Source organism: Hemiscyllium ocellatum, chromosome 48, assembly GCF_020745735.1.
Source record: "Hemiscyllium ocellatum isolate sHemOce1 chromosome 48, sHemOce1.pat.X.cur, whole genome shotgun sequence".
NCBI lineage: Eukaryota > Metazoa > Chordata > Chondrichthyes > Orectolobiformes > Hemiscylliidae > Hemiscyllium > Hemiscyllium ocellatum.
Genome location: NC_083448.1, coordinates 9,234,066 through 9,256,909, shown reverse-complemented (window position 1 = coordinate 9,256,909; position 22,844 = coordinate 9,234,066). Strand labels below are relative to the sequence as shown.

The 22,844-nt window shown below is 41.4% G+C and overlaps 1 protein-coding gene across 1 annotated transcript in view; it reads right to left on the bottom strand.

Annotated features, from left to right (window-relative positions):
• LOC132837039 (substance-P receptor-like) overlaps positions 1–12,265 on the bottom strand; it is a 38,617-nt gene extending 26,352 nt beyond the window's left edge. The window contains exon 1 of the mRNA XM_060856697.1: positions 12,021–12,265. Coding sequence (XP_060712680.1) covers positions 12,021–12,250 — 230 coding nt within the window. The 5' untranslated portion in view covers positions 12,251–12,265. The remainder of the gene's footprint in view (positions 1–12,020) is intronic.
• Positions 12,266–22,844: the final 10,579 nt, after the last annotated feature.

Below are 22,844 nucleotides of genomic sequence, written 5' to 3'. Positions count from 1 at the left end.
GTGTTGCAGAAGACTAGGATGCCAATCACGGAACTCATACGAATGCACTGCTGACCTTCATTCTGTCATGTAGCAAGCTTCAACAGCTAACTTTAATTCCACTCTGAAAATGCATGGCCTACTTTTACATCACCCTATAGATAAGGGCTTGAAAAGTCCGTGCCACAAGAGATTCCTTTTAAAGTACCCAAGATCCCAATCCCAATCATGCCAATGAGAATAAATGGATGAAAAATATTTAAGTATTCCTCATTGAGATGGAGATTATATTTTCCAAAAGTACACTTTATTCGTAACTCCATAACAATTCAAATTGAACTTTAATGAAAGTGCAAAACACTTCAAATGTGACACTGTACAAAATGTGACATTGTAGGATGCCTCAATATATTTACAAATTCATCCAATATTTGTCGTATACATTCTATGAGAAAAAGACTGTCTGTAGAGTTTTGCATGATTCACAGTAGATCCATATACAATAGCAGCTGAATGTTAGACAGTGTCCCTTCTCCATTGAGCTGTAGAGGCTACTACCCCAAGCATTAGTGCAGCCCTCAGCATGTAGCTTTGGAACTTGGAATGTGCAAGTCTGCAACACTCAGTCACAGATAACACTTTGCATCAGAAGACCAACAAGGTGCAGACACATCAAATGGCTCCGTTCACCAAGTTGCTGATCCTTCAGCCAGAGTTGCTGTTTTGCAGAGGGAGGAAATGGGATACCACTGCACAAAAAAAACATGGAAAACAGGCCCCACAGAACCTCCTTCAGGAAAAGGTTGCACCCCATGCCTTGTAATCTATCAAAGTCTCTGATTAAACCTTGTGGTTTTCTTGACGAGAAAAGATTGAATTAACTATTCACGGAGTAACTTGACTCGGCTGACATTTATTAATGAGTCTTGATCATCTGCCTAAAACCAACACTTGTGGATATATTTGCATGCAAATCAATTCTGGTATAAAATTGGCTTGCACTAAGTGTTATGTGATTATCAAGCGAAGTGCTGCACTATTTATGATGGTTTTTAATAAGCGAAGCTGAACCTCTCCACAGCCCAGACCTCAGAGTTTCAGACAGCTTGTGGACACATGCCGAATACAATTAGTGAAATAATGGCAATCTGCTCTCAGTAATCAGAATTTATTTGATTAGCATTCAAAGCAAGATAGAAACAAGTTTTACTTATTATAAAGTAGATAATTGAATTTTTAAAAATAAAGTAATTTTCTTGCTTCCGCTTTGTGAAGTGTAAACCCAGATGGTATGATGCAAGGTGGTCTTATCATTCAGACATGGGAAGATATCACACTCATCAGACTGTGTCCTTACATATACCCTTTCCTACATGCAATGTTTCCTGAAACAAATACAGCTTCAAAGCTATTGCCGTAACTAAGATTCAGCAAAGACCTGATAGATAGGGAATAGGGGAATGTTCTATATGATCCAGTTCTAAAACTGGAAACCTTTTCACCCATAAAGCTGCTGGTCAAGATGCTTTAATGGTTTCTGTCCTTATCTTGGTACAGAGAGGGGTTGGGCTCTGCTCTGCACTACTACTCTGTGACATAGTCAGGCATTGAGATAGTGGTTATTGAGAACCATATCCCATCACTCCACAGTGCAGTACATCATTAGTTTTGGGTTCCTGTTATTGGGTAAACTTCAGCAGGAACTTCCCCACTTGTTCAGCAGAGATTTGCTCCATCAATTTCTCATTAAACTAAGAATTTCCACTTGATCACTGAATTATAACAGAGGAATAGAATTCTAAGAGGAGATAAATCCACATTTGTTATAATTAGGAATATCATACCTGGCTTTATCTATTGCAATTTTGTGCTGTTAGAGACAATGCAAAAGGGCTTTGTAATAAAGAAGGCTTTCTTGTAGCTAATGCAGTGGCAGAGAGACAGCAAACTCGCCTTACGTGAAAGCTTCTCCCACCTTCATGGCTTCACATTCATTGCAGACAAAGTAGCAGATTTAAGTAAACTATTAACTGTCCAGAGAACATGTCCAGTCCTACTGTGCACCCATGTGCTCTTTCCCAGCTGATTATCCATATCTGTTCTGCCAAAGTAAATCCACAGGCCAGATGCAGAAAAAGCAAAGTACTGAATAGGAGCATCAACTCACAGCAGTCCATTTTAAGGCTGCAAAAGCTGTCAAGGAGACCAGTAATTGCTTCAATTCACTCCTTTAACTTGGAGATCTCGGCTACTGTTTGAAGCTCAGCTTGACACTGTCTGACATAAAAGTTACCACACAGAAACAGGCTTGAATGGGTGGGGTCAAGCTCCCACAGAACAAAAACTTTAAGTTTTAATTTTTCAGCAGCAGTTGTTGCTGGGGTATTGAAGCTGGGTTTGGAAAGTGCAATATGTCTCTCCCTGCTACTCTCTCTCTCAACGTTTTCCCTTGATGTTTTTCCTCCTGGACTGGAGAATTGCCTGAGAAATAATTTTACTGAATTTGCCTGTTTTATTAATTCAGCTCTTGCCTTAATATTATATCCTCTCATTCTGAATTCTCCTATAACAGCAAAGATTCTCTGCATTTGATCCCAATGAAGCTTTACATATTTAAGTCATTCCTGAATTTGGTGTCTCATTTGTATAGGGATTGCATGTAACTTCAGATTAGCTGGGAAATGAATCTCCTTTTCACAGTCCAAGTTATCATCCTCAGATAGTCTTTTATATGTTCCGCCTGTGTGACATCTAAATCCAAATGGGAAGGATGAAAGTGTATCGCACAGAATTTTTTTCTAAAAAAAACCCACTTTATTTCTCTCCAAATTCAGCCTGTTTCTTATGGCTTGTTTTTTTGGATTCACTTTGCCACCTCTAATAATCTGTATGTCAACACATTCACCAAAGATCCTTCAACAGCAACTTCCAAATCTAGGATCACAATCATCTAGAAGGATAAGGGCAAAAGATACATGGGAACAAGCCACTTACTATCCTCTGTTAGAAATATATCACTGCCTCTCCAAGCCACTTACTATCCTGACTTAGAAATATATCACTGCCCCTTCAGTATCATTGAGTCAAAAAACCTGGAATTCCCTCCCAGGCAGCATTGTGGATCTACTTACTGCACATGAACTATAATGTTTCAAGAAGGCAGCTCACCATCACCTTCTCAATGGCAACTAGGGATGGGTAATAAATTGCTGGTTATATTATTAATGTTTTGGTTAATGAATGACAACATTGAAAAAGTTGCAGACAGTTTTGATTGATTTTCTCCCCTTTAGTCCTTGAACATTGATATGTTTTGTGATTTTCTAATTTACTCACATGAGGTCAATTGGATCGTTGATCAATAATTTCATAAATATATGCTCGAATATTGTGTCCAGTTGTAGACAGTACATCTCAGGAAGGATATATTGACCTTGGAGGAGATGCAACCCCTATATAAATGAGACACCAAATTCAGGAATGACTTAAATATGTAAAGCTTCATTGGGGTCAAATGCAGAGAATCTATGCTGTTATAGGAGAATTCAGAATGAGAGGACATAATATTAAGGCAAGAGCTGTATCAATAAAACAGGTCACAGGAGCTGAGGTATGATCGACCATTTTATTTGATTGCTGGAGAATGGTGGGAAATTGATCATATGTTGTGATAGTATGTTACAGACTGGACCACATCCTCTCAAAATATATTAAGAAGATAGCTGAGACCATAACATTTCTTATTTTAAAGGCAAATGCTAGATGTTGTGCTCTTAAAAGCAATTCAATTAGTCAAACTATCAGATTTGAAGCAAAACACACTTTATTTATACACATTGTTGAAATACAACAAAAGCACTGCTGCCTCACAGCGCCTGAGACCCGGGTTCAATTCCCAACTCAGGCGACTGACTGTGTGGAGTTTGCATGTTCTCCCCGTGTCTGCGTGGGTTTCCTCCGGGTGCTCCGGTTTCCTCCCACAGTCCAAAGATGTGTGGGTCAGGTGAATTGGCCATGCTAAATTGCCCGTAATGTTAGGTAAGGGGTAAATGTAGGGGTATGGGTGGGTTGCGCTTCAGTGGGTCGGTGTGGACTTGTTGGGCCGAAGGGCCTGTTTCCACACTATAAGTAATCTAATTTAAATTGGAATAACTTAATTCTATTCAAAAACTTGAAAGAATAATAAAATATTTAAATACAAGACAGTCACTGTTCCAATATAGTAACATCCCATAAACACACCCTTTAAAAAGGCAAATTCAGTAAAATTATTACTCTGGCAATTCTCCAGTCCAGGAGGAAAAACATCAAGGGAAAACATTGAGAGAGAGAGAGAGAGAGAGAGACATATTGCAGTTTCCAAACCCAGCTTCAATCCCCCAGCAACAACTGCTGCTGAAAAATTAAAACTAAAAGTTTTCGTTCTGTGGGAGTTTGACCCCACCCATTCCAGCTGCTTCTGTTGTTCCAATCTGAGAGGGAAAAAAACCCCCAAGGCCTCGCAAGCTGTTTATTTTGTGGGCTTTGAAGCAGACTGATCGATATCTTTGATTTCAATCTTTCTTCACAAAATAAAGATAAAATACACCTCTTAAAGCCATCGTGGTACTCAAAGGTCAAATTAGGAATCTGTAGTGGTTATTTTCTCAGACTGTGATAAATCTTGCCAAATTCATCTTTGGAGAATGACAAAGGGATGAAAGAAATTGGATTGATCAAACTATATGCTGAAGATGAACCGAGAGAATTTATGAGATATGTTTGATTTGAGCCAAATGGTCTTTTCCATTTCTAAACTTATCATATATTTTTTAATTATCTTCCATTTGATTTGAAAGAGATGTACAGTAAATTCAAACTCAATCAAAGTTACAGATTACCTGTTTCAGGCAAAGATTAATGTTGATTTAAAAACATCATTCAAAGTCAAAGAACTATGTGCAAGCAGTGAATATTCCAGGATTCATCAGGACTAGAACGTTTAGTGAAATGTAAAGTGGTGAATGAAGGGCACAAAAAGACTTCCAATATGTTGACAATATGCAATGGGTCTTGGTTTGCAGACCATGTTTTGGAGATGGACCTTCACTCCTGAGTCAAGGAAATGTATGTTCAAGTAGCTCTCCAGAGACTTGAAGCCACAATCTCGCTGAGGTACAATTGTACCTCAGACTATATATATGGAATGTTTCACTGTCAAACATGCTGTCGTTGTTTGCAGCATTTGACTGACTCCCTTTTCGTCTTCCCAGCTGGATTTAAACTGTCACCTGGCATTAATTAAAGAGCAACAGGGGTATTGCCCCCTCTGTCACTCATCCAACACTTAAGAACAGGTAATGCCTGATATTCACATTATGTTGTGGGATTTTGCTTTGTGCAAATTGGCTACTGCACATCCTAGATTACAATGGTGAGTAGACCTTGGAAGTACTTTATCATTTTTGAGCGCTTTGGTGAATAAAGATGCCATAAAAATGCTAATCATTCTTTCTTGCCATTTATCTGAATTGGAGGCACTGAAATCCTGTCTAATTAAGTGGAATTCCTAAAATAGTCAGAAATTGCAGTACCAGTTTAAATCTCTGACAAACCAAATTTAAACCATTGTCAAGTGCATTTCAAAATGTGTGTACTTGACAAATCTGATTATACGCAGAAACAATTTCTCAAGTTGAATGTTTCCTCTAATTGCTATTTCTGTTCCGGAATTAGCTGCACCACAAAGGTTTCAACAAAATGAAGACTGGATTTTGAGCTCATTTCACCCAAGTCATTACTCAGTTGCAGTTCTAAAAGAAGGTTGCCTCAAATCCCTTCAGGACACCAAAATTTCCGCGCGCCGAGCCCTGTCATGGTCACGTCTCAACAAGACCACCCTCTTCAGTTCGGAGTCTGGCTATTTTCTTCTCGATGGGAGGGCAGAAATGACCATCTCCACTGCGCCAGAAGAAAGCGGCCCTTGCCCTGTTCCCGTTTGTGGGACAGACTAATGTGACAACAGCAACCTTGCAGTAAAAGATGCTTGGCAATATAAATATTGTCTGGGTCAGAGCTCGCCAGTGATGCTGCACCTGCGCCAAGTACAGGGTCTTTGAGCTATTGACTGTCCCTTGGATAGAAATAGCCCTTTGTTGGACTGTTATCCAGCTAAAATCCAAAAATGCGTTTCACAAAGACACGGTAGGAAGTTTGGACTCTTTGGATGAAATTCGGCCCAGTTTCTGACTTGGATGACGGTCAGAGTAAGGCAAGAGCGAGTTCCATCCTTTTTTTAAACAAGGAAACAGTCACCCTATTGAAACCCTAGTTGGGAACGTGGCAACGCGTCGGCGAAGTGAGTGAAATGACATTTGGGCGGGGGAGATGATTCAGAGTTGTGACGAATTATATATCAGAAGATTGAGAATAGCCTGTACGTTGAAACATTAGCCTGGACTAAGCAAAGTGGTAGCTTCAAATGACGCGAAACCTTCTGGGGCGGGGGAAGGAATAATTGCAAACAAATTTGCAGAACGCCATCTCCTGCCTGATTTCCCATTCCCTTTAAAGGGAAGAACTTGACAGCACACAAGCAAAGACGCCATGCTGAATAAAACCTAACTCATTCAACAGTGAAGTGAGAGTGGGATTTTGGGCTTAGAGAGGCCGGAGAACACTGATTTGCGCTGCCATTTGGCCATTCCCATCCCAACGCTTCACAGCTTAGTGATGTGAAACCAGTGCATGTCTCCCATTGACTAGGAGTGCGATGAATACTTCCCACTTGCGTGGATGGGGACAGCTCCAACAACAAGCGATACCATTTAGGGCAAAGCAGCCCTCTTGATTGACACCATGTTCACAAGCATTTACTCACTCCAGCACCTATGCTCAGTAGCAAGTGTTTACTATCTACAAGATACATTGCAGAAATTCACTAACGATCATTCTACAGTACCTTCTAAACCTACCATTACTATCATCTAGAAGAACAAAGGCAGTATTTTCATTTGAATAACACGCCTGCAGCTCACCACCCCCTGCTCCCTTCACTCACAGACCTGATGTTGTTCCCTCAATGTGATTGTTGGGGGTCCACTTTCATTGCATGAACTGCAGCTGTTCAAGAAAGAGGCTGACCATCACCTTCTCAAAGGCACCTTAGAGGCAGATGATAAATGTTGGTTCAGCCAGCAACGCCTATGAATACATGAACAAGTAAAATAAACTTGTTTTCTTAGAAAATCGAGTTCAACGATATTCACAGTGTACCACACTGTGTCAAAGAACAGCCCAGTTACAGGCTTGGTGTTACTCAGTGACCCTGACAGAATCCTGATTGCTGGTAAATGTGAGAACCCCTTTGTGGGTTTCCACAAGCTGAAGGTCTCAGTCAGACTTCTTCCCCACTGAGGATCTTGGCCATGTGATATGGATGAAGCAGACGTTTGTCTCCATATCTAAAACAGTGCAAGGAATAAATGAATAGTAATCCTTGCCACCATGAATAGGAAGCAAGCAGCCGTGGCAATTGGATTTTGCATCAGAGTTCATCCATTCAGTGACAAGCAGTTGTTGCTCCCCATCACTGTAAGCTCACCGAGAGGAACTGCATTGCTCCAGTGTCTGGTGCAACCCCAAGTTGAATTACTTTCGCTGCTGGTGGTTTTGAAGCTTTGGAATATTGTCACTAAACTTCTGCCTTTCTCTACCTTGTTCTCATTTATAATATTCCTCTAAAACTATCACCTAGGATCACAGAGTCGTACCAGTCCAACCAGTCCATGCCGAACATCACTCCCAAACTATTCCCCACCTGCCTCCTTTCGGCCCATATCCCTCCAAAACCATCCTGTTCATGTATCTATCCAAATGTCTTTTAAACGTTGTAATTGTAACTACATCCACCACTTCCTCGGGAAGGTTATTTCACACGCACTCCCGCCATGTGTAAAAAAAATTGCTTTTATGTCTTTTTAAAATCTCTCTCCCTTCACCTTAAAAATGGGCTCTCTTGTCTTGAAATTCCCAACTTAGGGAAAATACAACTACCATTAACTCCATGTCTCCCTCATTATTTTATCAGATCGCCTCTCAACCTTCTATCTCCAATGAAAAAGGTCCCAGTATTTCCTTATAAATCAAAACACCTTAAAAGGCCCATATCAAGATGTGTTTGATATTGGCATTTATAGAACCTTTGGGACATTTCATGCCGTTATACAATTGTTTTATAAATGCGACATATTGTTGCTGTGGACGTAGTGTAGAAAATGCCTTTGCTTTTCCAAGTGCAGAGAAACTGAGAAACAACAAATTCCAACGTTTTGTTTGTGTTGTCCCCTGCAAAGACTGTACAGACTGCTGTATTTATGTTTATACTTACAAATTATTTCATGAATAAAGGCAATTTTTGAAAGTTGAAATGGTCAATATTCAAAACAAAAGCCGATTTAGCATCATTCTGGCAAATATTGTTCGGGAAGTCAGAACTAAATTGTGAGTGGGATGGAGATTTTAAAACAAGATTTATGGATTTGTCTGACGGTGGATCTGGAAACCTCATTATTCACTGCCGCGTTTCTCTGTGCACAAGTCAGGCCATTTCAATAAGAATTACATTGTTTACATCCCTGGCCCATCTTACGCTTTCCGTCTGCTTCAGTACATTGAAGCCGCCCATATCTAACTGAATCTACGGCCCGTGAGTCGGCTTTTCACTGACTCCCAGTCTACCAGCATTTCAATCTTGAAAGGGTACATCTTTCTGTTCAACTCGCCGAATTCTCCATAACCTCCTCTAGGTTTACAATCCTGCCAGAACATCACATTCCTTCAAGCTATCCTCTTGACCATCCAGTTTCTTTCACTGGAAACTATGCTTTAAAGTCCTGAGCTAAAGAATTCCCATCGCACAACATTGAGACCCTCCATTCACTGACCCTTTTATTTTCTCAAATTGAAGTCTCCTGACACAAAATTGCCCTTTTGTCTGACTACGCCCTAGTGAGTCACATTAGCACGTTTCACTCGCTCAAGCCGTTAAGTTGTTGTTATTGAGGGGTTGCATATACACGCAAACAACAAGAAAGGGTTATTGGTGCAATGAATCCTATGCCCCGCCACTTGATCTCTCTCAATGCTTGACAATTACTCCACCATTCAGTTTGGCCTTTAACTAAATAGATCAACTGAAATGATTCCAATCCTTGTATCCCCATTCCGCACGTTGAGTGTTAAAGTATACACGCTTTGCGAACGTTCTGTCTTGGGGATGATTTCATGCATTCTTATTCTCCGGGAAAAATGCCAACAATAAATGGACAGCCCATTGGATATTTGAGCTCGTGAACCAGACTACCCGAAGCAGGATGGATACACTTTTTTTTTAAAAAAAAGAGATGACAAAACAAGTTCTTCGGTCTATCAATTTTAAATTTGCTTTCGACTAAATTTGCACCTTTCTGACTGACTTCCACAAAGCTAAGTATCACTTTTCCTGTCTGGAAATGAGTGCCTTTTCTCTGCTAAACTGCAGAAGGATATTTGATTTGAAAGTTAATTATTATCTAGTGAGAGGGGTGGGGAAGGGGCTGAGCAGTATTATTGAGTCTGACAGTGAGTGGGAGCTGAAGGCATGTTGCACAGTCGTGATGAGTTAGGTCCCTGAAGACCGCCCGCTTCATCATTGCAATTCACTGATCGAGTTCAGCTCTGACGCATTATCAAGCTCACTGACTCCACTGAGGCAGGTCCTCTCGACGTTAAAGGGAAATGGTTCAGGACAATAACACCTGTAAATCTTAAAGTAAACTAGTTTATATTTTAAATGTTCAACAGAAAGCGTCACTATAGCATTGGTGCAAACACATTTTTAACACATTTTTACACATTTTTAACCTAAACTAATTTATGATTTTTATGAACGCACAATAAAAACGTGTATCCCAGCATTTTGCAAAACTTGTGAAGCTGATTGTTAGATGATCAGTGTGAAAGGGTCGTGTTTACCTACACACTTCTGCCCAGAATGAGCTTGAAGTACGCTGCCTCTGAGTTTGTCTACCTTGGCTACTTTATGTATGTTATAAGCTCAATGCCCACAATGCCACTTTAAAACATTTGAAAGCTTAGAAGCTCCACCAAAGGAAAGTGGGAGTGTTGAGAGGCGAGAGAAGAACCAAATCTCAATGTTTGGTCAGCAGCGGAAAGGCTTTGTCCAATTTCCGTCTCTCGTGATTGTTTGCTGACACTTTGACAACCTTTCTGGGTATGTCAGACTGCCCTGTCTGGGAACTGAACGCGTCATCTACAAACAAAGAACAGCGGCCTTGCCCTCTCTGTTAAACGTGCGTCTAGCCGCAGAAAAGGGCTGACAAACCGCTGCTTCTCTTCAGATGTTTCTGTTCAAACTTCAAAGTGGGGCGGTTTGGGGCGGGGGCCATAAATGGACCAGCCATACCGAGTTAGCCAGGCAGTCTTGTTAACTTAACGAGATACACACACCAAGCAAAATCAAAATCCATGCAACATCTCGCCTGGTGCACGGGTTAGAGAAAACGTGCAGCAAGATGAACACCTCTCAAACCAAGGATGTCGCTGGAAATCAGTGCAGTAGTCAACCCACTCACAACTGTGAGAAGGTTGTGCAGTTGCACCGTCCCTCGCTTTGAGATGATTCATTTGAACAATTGAGCCTTAATTTTCTTAAAATTAAAGACATATTTCACAGTTTATCGCTCAGCATTGACACCTTTGTTGTGAAAATGACTGATAACTCACCCAGCTCTGACCTGTCTCACCAGCATCTCTTTCAGCTGCAGACTGCGCTTTTAGAGTTGCAGTGTTTAGGACTTGCTGGGGAGTCTCTGTACGTGTGTGTGCGTGAGTGAGTGAGTGTGTGTATGTATATGTGTGTGTGTGTGCATGCGCCTGTCTGTCTGTGTTTGTATGTATGTCAGTCTGTGTGTGTGTGTGCGTCTGTCTGTCTGTGTGTGTATGTATGTATGTCTGTCAGTCTGTGTGTGTGTGTGTGTGTGTGTGTGAGTGTGAGAGAGAGAGAGCCCTGATTGTGAACGGGGAGAGATGAGACGGGGTGTTGAACCGAGCGGATTGTGTCTAACCCCGGGCTCGCTTTATTGCTGTCCAGCATTTGGTCTTGAGGGAGCGTGCCCCGGTCACACAGAGGGGAAAGCGGCCCAGTCAGTCTCAGCTCCATGTGGGAGACAGCGGATTGTCCCTGCCTGAAGCCGCCGGTGTCCGTGCGGCAGCGATGGAAGCGAAGGCGCCGAAATCGCCAATGCGCTTCTGAGCGTCACCTACTACAGCGTGAGGTTCAATAGCGAGGCCGCAGCTCGGGGCCAAGAACATGAGAACTTGGTCCGAACACTTTTCAGCAGAGAACCACACAGCAGCCCAGAACATGCCCTTTGGCCCATCAAGTCTGTACTACCAAAGCTACACCAAATCTAAATCTGTCCGAGCCTCAGTTCAAAATGACCTCCCCGCAGCTGGGGTGGGGTGGGGTGGGGTGGGGTGTGTAGAAAAAGAGGGGTGTGGAAACTGGACCGGGAGGCAGAGGCAGAGGCAGCGTTAGAAGCATCAGGAGAGGAAGGCAGCATTCAGAGAGGTGGACAAGCATTTCGAGTCAGAGGGTCATGACTTGACTCCAATCAGTCCATGCCGACCATAATCCCGAATTACAGTCGGCCCTCCTGCCTCCAAGTATTTCTTATTCATGTACTTACCCAAATGTATTTTAAACATTGTAACTACACCCGCTCCTAACACTTCCTCTGGAAGTTCATTCCATACTCTTGTGCAAAAATAAAAGTTGCCCCTCAAGTCTTTTAAAAATCTTTCTCCTCTTATATTGAAATATGCTCCCCACCCTGGCGAAAAGACACCTGTCGATCGCCTTATCTCTACCCCCTCACGATTTAAAAACAAGTCACTCCTTAACCTCTCCTGCTCTGGTGGACAGTGACAAAAGAAGTGCCAGCCTTTCCTTGCAACCTGTTGGCACGGTTCAAACTTGCGCCTCGGGTTAGAAAGCTCACCTGTCCAGGGCGATAGCAGTCATTGAGTAGATGCTGGCGAACATGGCAGTGATGGGGAAGAAGTTGTGGAAACGACAGTAGCCGAGGCCGAAGTACCATTCGTTGTGGATGCCGTAGACAAAGTTGATGACAGCATTGAAGGCAGCCACGGAGCACTCGGTGAAAGCTAGGTTGACCAAAAAGTAGTTGGTCACTGTCCGCATCCTCTTGTGGGCCAGGATAATCCACATGACCACCAGGTTCCCGCAGACTCCCACCACCACGATAATGGAGTAAGCGAGCGCCCACAGAGCAATCTGCCACTTGGGCTGCAGGAATTTCGTGTCCAGTTCCTCGGTCTGGTTCCCTGGCTCAGAGTCATTCCCTTGCCACACATTCAGCTCCATGGTGAGAGAGCACTGCAAGTCGCCGTCTCTTCCGTCAGATCTTGCTCACTCCAGTAGCTCGCTGCATGTCACAGGAGGGGGACACACCATGTGGCCCGTCTCTCCCCTGGCCCTCCTCCGCTTCTCGGCCGCTTCTAGCGGATAGCTTTCTGGTCGGGTCCCTGAGAAAAACTCTGCAGAGCCATTTCTTGCTCTGGAGTCGGGGTGTGTACGTGTGTGTACGTGTGTGTGTGTGTGAGAGAGAGAGAGAGAGAAGGCGTGAAACCTCGGGCTCCAGCACACACGTGTTGACTCTGGCAGCCTGACAGACGAGACACAGGGAAATAACAAGGCTGGTCTCTTTAAAACCCATTTACACAGGAGACGTCAGTGCTCCGGGGAGGGCAGGAGCGAGAGGAGGACCACCCTTCATCCCTCACCGACATGCATCTGTTCCACAACCGGCTTGCTCGCCCAAACATTCTCCAGAAAGGGACTGCCTTAATCCTCTAGTTCAGTCCGGTGAACAACAAGTGACGGCTTTGAATGCGCATTGTAGCTGCATTGCCACTTTCGGTCTGAATCATTCCTTGATCTAATTTCCAAGAGGGTCCAGTTAAACTGCGTTCAGCACTCTTGCAGCTGACCAGCCTTCACAGTCAGCTCCCCTGGCTGCTTGGCTTCTGTTCCCACTGTGTTCATATTACGGCTTCCACTAGCATTCCATTCGTTCAAACGCCTCCTCTCTCCGTTTTGGGCTCGGTACAATTCTGCCAGGAAGCCCCGTCCTGCAATTGACCAAGACAGCTCTTGGAGTCGAAACGTGTGCACGAGGGATTGAGAGGCAGTCAAAGAATTAGAAATTTAGATGGCGAATTATTGAAAAGACAAGTAAAGTCTGTAGTCATTTATTTTGCCCTTAAAACGAAGGATGAACACATCCAGAGTAACTGAACAGTGTTGTTCCATGACTAAATCCAGTCCATATAATTGCCAGTATTAAACACTGTGTAGGAAACAGTCACTGTCGATTCTGATGAATCTGGACCTCTGCTCCTATCCTGTCCCAGTATCCCGATAATAAATTGGCAAAAAATATCTACCCTTCATGCTGTGAAAAGATAGCCAGTAATCTAATTCAGGGATAGCGTCTCCTCCCAACAATTGCATCGTTTTCCTTGGTTCTTTGAGCAAGAATCTGGAATTTATATTGTGTCCACTGCTCAAATACCATTGTGATGATGCTATCATTTTAAAAAGGTTATTTTGTCCTGGTTTTATATTTAAGAGAAGTTGTAAAGACAAAGGTGCAGAAGTGGCCACTGGAGAGAAGTCAACAATCAATGGAAGCGTTCAGGTTTTTAAAAAAATATAGTTGTAACAGTGGAAGGAGAGTGGCCAGCACTCATACATCAAGCTTTCTAGTTTCTTTTAGCTGGAGCAGTCAGTAGGTGTTTGTGGTCCCAGAAGAGTTGGGGCTTCAGTAAATGATTCCGGCTGCTACTTTCTCTGAAATCTCTCTTGATGTTGTTTCCTCCTGGACTGAAGAATTTCCTGGAAGAATCTGTGTCTGAATTTACCTTTTTTGCCAAGGGGTTTGTTTGTGGGGTGTTACTTTCTTGGAACAATTAATTAGCAATATGTTGTGGACCTATTATTTTGTTAAGTTTTCCAATAGTTAAGTTATTTTAAATTCCTCTTTCTTTGTTTGTAGTTTAACTCCAGTTTTCAAATAAATTGCATTTTGCTTAATGTCAAGTAGTTTGACCAATCGCATCACATCTGTCACACACACTTCACACCTACCTTTAAAATAAGAAAAAAGATAAGGTCTAGGCTACCTTTTTAAAATATCTTGAGGGGGTCTGGTCTGGTCCATTTTACAGAATTTTGCATTCAAAGGAATGTGGGTTTGTTAACCGAACCAGCATTTATTTCCTATCCCTGATTGCTCCGAAGAAGGCCATGGTGATTACTTGAATCAATGCAGTCAATGCACTGTTGGTAGATCCACAGTATTCTCAGGAAAGGAATTCCAGGATTTTTAACAAGCAACTCTGAAGGAATGTCAATATATTTCCAAACAAAATAGTAAGTGGCTTGGAATGAATGCTGCAGGTGGTGATAATCCCATATGTCTGCTGCACTCTGTCCTTCTAAGTGATTGAGATTCTGAGTTTGGAAGGTGCTGCCAGAGAAACCTTGATGAACTGCAGTCTAGTTAATGGATGGTGCACACTGCTGTATTGAGCATCAGTGGTGCAGGGAATCAATGTTGACAGTGGTGGACTGAATGCTGATCAAGAGGGTTGCTTTGTCCTGGATGAATTCAAGCATCTTGAGTATTGCTGGAGTTGCACCTATCTAGCCAAATGGAGAGTGTTTCCACTTCTCACTTGTGTTTGATAAATGATGAGGATGAGCAGTAAGGAGACATGAGGTGAGTTATTTACTGCAGGATTCCTAATCTCTGATCAACACACAGTAGTCACATATCTTGTCGAATTTCATTACTAGTCAATGGTAACCCCCAAGATATTGATAGTGGGGATTTAGAAATAGTAATGCCATTGAATATCAAAGGCACCGGTTATGTTCTCTTTCGCTGGAGATTGATATTGCCTGGCATTAGAGTGATGCAAATGTTATTTGTCCTCTATCAACCTTGGTCTTGCTGCATATGGCTGCTTCAGTACTTGAGGAGTCACAAGTGGTGCTGAGTATTGTGTAATCATCAATGGACATCCCTACTTCTGATCTTGTGAAGGAGAGAAGGCAATTGATGAAGCAGTTGAACAAGGCTGAGTCTTGGACATTACCCTGAGGAACTCCTGCAGAGATGTCCTCAAGCTGTGAAAATTGACCTGCAACAACTACAGTCATCTTCCATTGTGCTAGAGATGACCCCAACCGGCAAAGAGGATTTCTCATCATTCTCACTGGCCTTAGTTTTGCTGGGGCTCCTTGATACCATACTTCATGAAGTGTAGCTTGATGTCAAGGACATTAACTCTCACCTCTGTGGTTCAGTTCTTATGTTCCTGTTTGGACAAAATACATAATGGTTTTAAGCCAATGTTTATGCACTACATCTTCCCACCATTGATCAGAACCTGAATTTGGCCAACCCCATCGATGCTGTGGTTCTGAGTTACCCTCATGAGAAGATACCATCACACTTGGACAAAACATGACAATTCTGATGGTTAAAAGCCAACAAAAACATTTTTTGCAACAACCAGCTATCCAGTCTGATGCCAAAATCTACTCCTCTTACTCCAATGTTTTCAGATGTTTCACATAATTTGTTAATTTCAGCATTAAAAGTCCAAAAGAAACTATGAATCGTAAAAGTAGTAGTTTCTCAGTCAATCCACTTCAGAACCCCAGTTGATGTCATTGATTGATTGGGCCATGTCTCTTGTTCTCTTCAGTTGATTGAAATTCTCCTTGTGTTTTCCATTCTTGTCCACCAAATTACTATGAGCCACTGATGAGTAACCTGTAGCCACTAGCCATGTGCATGACAAGAGACATTTTGACCATTGATTTGCTTGCCACGATCAGTAGGCGATCTGTTTCAGATTGGTTAGGTAATGGATATTCAATTTATGAATTACTTCTTAAGAAAATATTGGTCACCCTCACTTCCTACTACCTCCTATTTCATCTCTGTTATGCCAATTTCTTTGTAAAATCATTCTCCTTTGCAACATACTTGTCTGTATCAACCTTCTACATCTTATACAATATTGCACCAATTAAGTCATTTAACTATCTGATTATGTGTGTCTGTCGCATCATCCCCAAGTGATTAAATAATGTCCCAAATGCTACACATTAATACAGCTAAGTATTCTCCAAAATTTCAAAGTCTAACAACACCTTTAATTTGAAAAACCACATGTAACTCCAAAATAGCTGTTGATGCCGTGAACAAATTAAAGCTGTAAACATAGCACTTGTTACAACCTTGAAGTTACAAAACAAACCAATTTGAAAATGGCTGCATCTTTAAGTAAAAGCTTATAACTCAAAGGATTTTCACATTAGTTGTCATAGGTTTGCATTACTGTGAGCCTCCAAAACCAAAACACATTACTTTACTTTTAGCATGTGCCATCTAGCTTTCTTCCTTACCAAAGGTTTTTAATAAACAACAACAAGAGGCATGTGACCAGTGGTATGTCACAAGGATCAGTGCTGGGTCCACTGCTTTTCATCGTTTATATGAATGATTTGGAGTAAAATAGGAGGTATAGTTAATAAGCTTGCAGATGACACCAATATTGGTAGTGTAGTGAAGACCATCTCACAGTACAATGGGACTTTGATCAGATGGGCCAATGGGCTGAGGAGTGGCAGATGGAGTTTAATTTAGATAAATGTGAGGCATTGCTTTTTGGTAAGGCAAATCAAGGCCGATCCTATACAGTTAATTGTCAGGGCTTGGGGAATGTTGCAGAAGAAAGACCCCTACGAGTGCAGGTGCATAATTCCTTGAAGGTGGAGTCACAAGTAGAGAGGGCGGTGATGAAGGCATTTGGCACAATTGCCTTAATTGGTCAGTGCATTGATGTAGTGGTAATGGATATTAGTGAGGCCACTTTTATAATATTGTGTACAATTCTGGTCAACTTTCTCTTGGAAAAATATTGTTAAATTTGAGCTGGTAGAAAAAAGATTTCCAAGGATGTTACTGGGACTAGATGGTTTGAATTATAGAGAGAGGCTGAATAGACTGGGGCTAATTTTCGTGAAGCATAGAAGGTTGAGAGATGACTTTATAGAGGTTTATAAAATCATGAGGGGCATGGATAGGATAAATAGCCAAGCTCTTTTTCCTAGGGTGGGGGAGTCAAAAACTGGACAGCATAGATTTAAGGTGAGAGGGGAATGATTTAAAAAGGAACTGAGAGGTAACTTTTTCATGCAGAAGGTAGTGCATAAATGGAATGAGCTGCCAGAGGACATAGTGGAGGTTGGTACAATTACAACATTTAAAAAACATCTGGATGGGTACATGAATAGGAAGGATTTTGATGGATATGGGCCAAGTGCTAGCAAATGGGACTAGATCAGATTGGGATGTCTGGTTGGCATAGACAAGTTGGACCAAAGAGTCTGTTTCTATGCTATTTGACTCGATGATAATTCTGTGAGGTCTTCTCTTTGGACCAAGAACCAAACACACAATATCAAAGTCAATGTGTATGTTTGTTGGTTGGACCTGCAATCCCCCACAGACTCCACTTTGCTACAAACTTCGACATCCAACGTTTTCGCCAGGGTATGTCACAAACTCCGTTCCCTTACCATTGATTCCATCACTTTCCTTGCTAACAGTTTGAGTCTGAATCAAACTGTTTGCAACCTTTGGTCCTAGGATGAGCTACCAAGCATCAATCAACTCTATTGCAAAGGCTGCCGAATTCCAGCTCTGTAAGTAAAGCCCAGTCCCGATTTCAACACATGTAGAAAATTTAATCCCTTCCTTTATTTTACCTGTAAATTATTGCAGCGCTTTTTCTTCATCTATCTTATTCACATCCTAACTTCTTATTCCCTCATCATCCATGTGGCACTGGCCCATATTGGCTGTCTGTCCAACGATAGCTGAAATGTCTACCTTTATTTGCAAATCACTGCAGCCAGCTTTAAGAGGCTCCTTGGAACCTACCTTTTGGTCCAAGGCTTGGGTCTTTCATTCCAATGTCTCTTTATGTGACTCTGTGTTCAAATTTGTTTGACAAAATATCTTTGAAACAATTTGGGAAGTTTTATTGCATTAAGTATGCTGTACAGACGGAAATCATTGGCACCTGGGCATTAGGCCAATTGGCCTTTCCCAGCTTGCTGTACCAATTGATAAAATCTTCGCTGATCTCAGTATAGCTGCATCTTCCTTTCTCCTTCCACCATACCGACAACCCCCTCCCCCCCAAAACTCCCCCTACCTCGCCCCTTCATCTTGCTCAGCCTTGTCTGTCAAAACCATATCTAACTCTCCCTTCAATAGACAGGGTGAGAGACTCAAGTGTTCCCGCCTTACACTTATTGTCTGACAAGTACATACGGGTAGTTTTGTCTTGAATCCCCCCAATCGCTCTTCTTCCAGCTCTTATCCTGTTTATTTCGCTTTTGCGTCGCTGCTTTCCCACACTTTCTTATATTCCCCCCGCCACCGCAAAATTTATTTCATTTGCCCTGTTTCACCATTTTTTTTATTCTGCTCATTGTTTGATGATCACCAATCCAAAATTGTGCACACCTCTGAGAACATTTTTTCTTCCCTTCCAGGGCTACTGTTTCAAACCTGCTGGAGTCTGACATCAAAGAATATGTCTGGCGTGAGGTTGTCTCTGCCAGTTAATTCCTTCGAGAAATCAATTCTCCATTGATCCAGGCTCGGAGAACCTCCCAGAGAGTGGCAGATGAATTGAGCTAGGGAAATGTACAGTGAGGAGGAAGCAGTGGGGGAATTGTTCCAGTAAAACGGGTTGAAGTTTCCCGAATTATCGGGGTGTGACTGATTTGACCATTCCCCACGCCCAAAGACGTTTTCCTTTTCTGTCCTGTGATCGGAGATGTAATTTTCATGAGGAATAGATGCAGCAGAAATGACAAAGATGTTACACACTGCCGCTCAATTCCAGCAAACTATCGACTCGCGGGGAGACGTGGTCTTGCATTAATATGAGCGTTGCTAAACCTACAGGATTGAACTGAAGACAATCCACTTTGATTCTCTGTGAGAAACCCTAGGGAAACATCAGGCGTTCAAAAATATGTTTGTCTTGTTTATTCATCTTCTTTGAACGCCTTCATTTATTAATTATGAGACTATAGGAAGGAAAAGGCTGTTTGGAAAAGGGTCGTCAAACGTGCAAAGTCTTATGCTGATATGCTTCTGCAGTAGATCTGGCAAACCGGATTTAAACAGCATCAGTCCTGAGCTCTAGTCATCCCATACTGATCTACTTATAATGGAGGGAAGGTGGCAGACAATTAACACACGGCAAGAGACCAGTGAACAGTAAATTTCTAAATGTCCGGAACATCTTTTTTTTTGCTGAGGGATAGCTATAAAATAGGACACTTGGGCACTGCAGGATGATCCATTTCGACTTTGTTAAATTAAAACAGGCACAAGCCTTTTACTGCTTCAATAATTAATTATTCTTTCAGAGTTTATTTGATGAATAGGCATTGAGACATTATCGCCTTTAAAAATTGAACAGTTATTTTAAAAAACTGATTAATTTATCGACCATGATGCTTTTCATACACTGTATTTGTCCATTTAATTTCAATATTTACTTTGGCTCTGAGCCCATCAGTCTGGGGAAATTCCAGGCATTTTTCCGGCATATTTGAATGTTAGTTGGATATCTGGTGTCTCTTATAGTATGCTCCTGCACAGTCCCAGTATCGGGTGCATTCCAATGTAAGCAGGTGCCCCTGAACTGTACCATCCTGATGTCAGGTATGTTTCTGAATTGAGTCAAGTCCATGAGCTCCCTTTGTTTGTCTCATTCTCAGACATATTCCAATGGTACCCACCTCCCACTTTGCTCCCATTGCTTCTGCATTCCTCCAGCTTTTCAGCTATGGCAGATATATCACCCAAGCACAATGCTACCTAATCAATAACATCCTTTACTCTTTCCATTTTGCAGCATATTGCGGTATGCAATGAAGTTGTGGGTTCAAATCCCACTCTAGAGATTTGAGCAACAATTTGGGCAAATATTTCTGTTTTCTGAGGAAATGCTGAAGTGCTGACTTTTCAGGGTCTGTTTCCAAGCTGTACATCTCTATGACTCTATGACCGTTTATCTCATTGCTGCTTGTGAAATGGTGCTGAAGAAAATTGGTTGCAGTGTTTCCCACATTATAACGGTATCTACAGTTCAAAAGTAGTTCCTTGGCTCTAAAGTGCTTTGAAATGTTTTGAAGGCATAAAAGTTGCGATGTAAACAAGGACCCTGCATTAACAATAATTACCGCTGACTCTGATTTGAAAAATAAATTTTCAACTGAAAACATACAAATAAAATTTGACATACTTGGTTGCCTATTGTGCTATTTGCCAATTTGCATTTTTTCAATTGTTTACAATTTACAATTAAATATCTGATTGGCAACATAACAGATGAGTGCTTATACCATTGTGTATTTTTGCTGAATGAGATTTCATAGACACAGCAGGATCAGTTTATCAGAAGGTAGAATACATCAGTGTTCTGGATTGGAGACATTCCATAGATCATCTGAAACTGGCATGTTGTATGCAGCTTCAGATCAGCTGGTCATTAAATCCAGTATCTGATAATTTAATTCCATTGACTGCAATGGAACACTGTTACGGTGTTTGAGCTTTCACTGTGAGATAAAACTTGGCACTCACTGTCACTATCCAAGCTTCTGTAAAAACAAATGTTGTTAGTGTGTGCAGGATACTGTCATCAATACTGTTGCAATCTGTGCTTGCAGTTATGACTCCACATTTCCCTTGGAGATGTGCTTTAATTGTTTTTTAAAAATTTTTCCATTTGTGCTTTTGGGCACTGAAAGGAAATCAGTTAAATACAGGCTGTTAGCTATTGAGGATGATGAGTCTTATCCTCAAGATAACAACACAGCTTATTTATTTGATTAAGGAAATTAACATTTAATGCAAGTCACCTTCAGTTCTCCAGGGGTCTATTAACCAGCACAGCTGTCAGACACAGCACTGGCAGAGCCAGTGGAATGAAGTCATAATGGAACCAGCACTAGTTTGAGAGATTGGGGAAAGTATTGATTTAATGACACCATGCATATAAATGTTTTAACATTTGTCAAAGGTCATTTGTCAGAGAAAATCATGCTTAATATTCAGTGTCAGGGCCTATTTTGGTAATAATTGTTTATAAACGTCAGACTGTTAATTTCCAATCACCAGGTATTTGCAGGGACAAACATTGCCACTGCCACTAACAGTCTATTTGGATAATATTGAGTCCAGTGTTTCAGTGGAGGCCTTTTGCACATGCAGGAGACCATCTTCAGCATTGTTTTGATCTATCTTGTAACTAATTCAGTACATCACAATTTCTCTTGAAGATCTATCATTGCTCATGTGGATCATATAAAACATCTACTACTTGGTGTCAACAAGTTGTTTCTTTGCAGTTTCTTTGTAAAAGCCATTGCTGTTTTACATTCATCAGAACAGAAAGCATGCCAGTAAATTGAATCTATTGCAGTTTTTATGTGGCTTTTGTTATCACTTCAAATTGCCTGAAATTAAACTCTGCAGTTGGTTAGGACGGAAGACATGCATCAGTTGTCAGTGTCATTAATTCAAAGACTTCCTGACTTGTGCAGAACATGTCCAATGACAAGTTCACTGAAAACCAGGCCAAAATGAAATTTGTAGTGTTATTGCTTTAACAGCTATGTCTGCTAATAAGTCAAAGACCAGGATGATACCACATGACCAGCAGCAATAATAACTCCAGTTATTAACAGTTCAATAAAGAATTGCATACAAATTACTAGGTAACTGCAAATGATCAGTTTGTCATGGACCTGTGTTACTTATCAGTCCAGTATGAGCATGGTAATTCTGTGTTTCGAAACACAATACAATCATGTGACAAAATTGTCTGCAGGCAAGAGTAACTCCTTTTTCAATGAATTCACAATCTGCTTCTGATTCTGCCACCAAATTTACCACCAGTTTAAAGCTGCTCACCTGCAGGTTGACACTCTCCTCAAGGAGATGAATAAAGCTCTAGAACCAGTGGCATACTGTCATGGGAAGACAATGTAGTTGACAGTGGCATAAGATATTGCGCATGGATAGCAATGAGTTGAGGGGTGCATAGGTTAAGTTACTATATTTTACATTAGGATTAAATCTTGGAACAGCATCGCAGGCCAAAGGGCCTGTTCTGTGCTGTACTTTTCTATGTTCTATATGAAGAGCCTTTATTCAGGAGCAAACTGACTCAGTCTGAACCTGAGAATCTCATGGAACACACACTCCACTAAAGCACTGTTTTTGAACATTCATTGAGACACTAAAGTCCTTTCCTTTCTTCATGGTATTTTCTGGTGCTACAAGTAAAAAATAAAAACAAAAAAAAATCACCCTAAGCTTGCAACACATGCTGAGTCTAGTAAGAATGTAACAGTTGTAGGTTTTTGAAATATTGACACAGGATGAAACAGTAGTGGTACACATTTCCTCAATAGAATGTAAGCAGTTATAAATGGATAAACGTAGTTTGTTTGTTCCCTAAAATTATTCTTTTTTGAAGCCACAAGCTGTAATAGTCTGGATTGTAAGAGATTTATTTGTTCTTCTCTCTCCAAATAGGGGTAACAGAAAAGGGGAGGGTATTGTCATCCAGTCACCAAAATCTTCTTGTTTGGCTTGTGTTGATGAATTTATAGGCAGTTGGTGAAT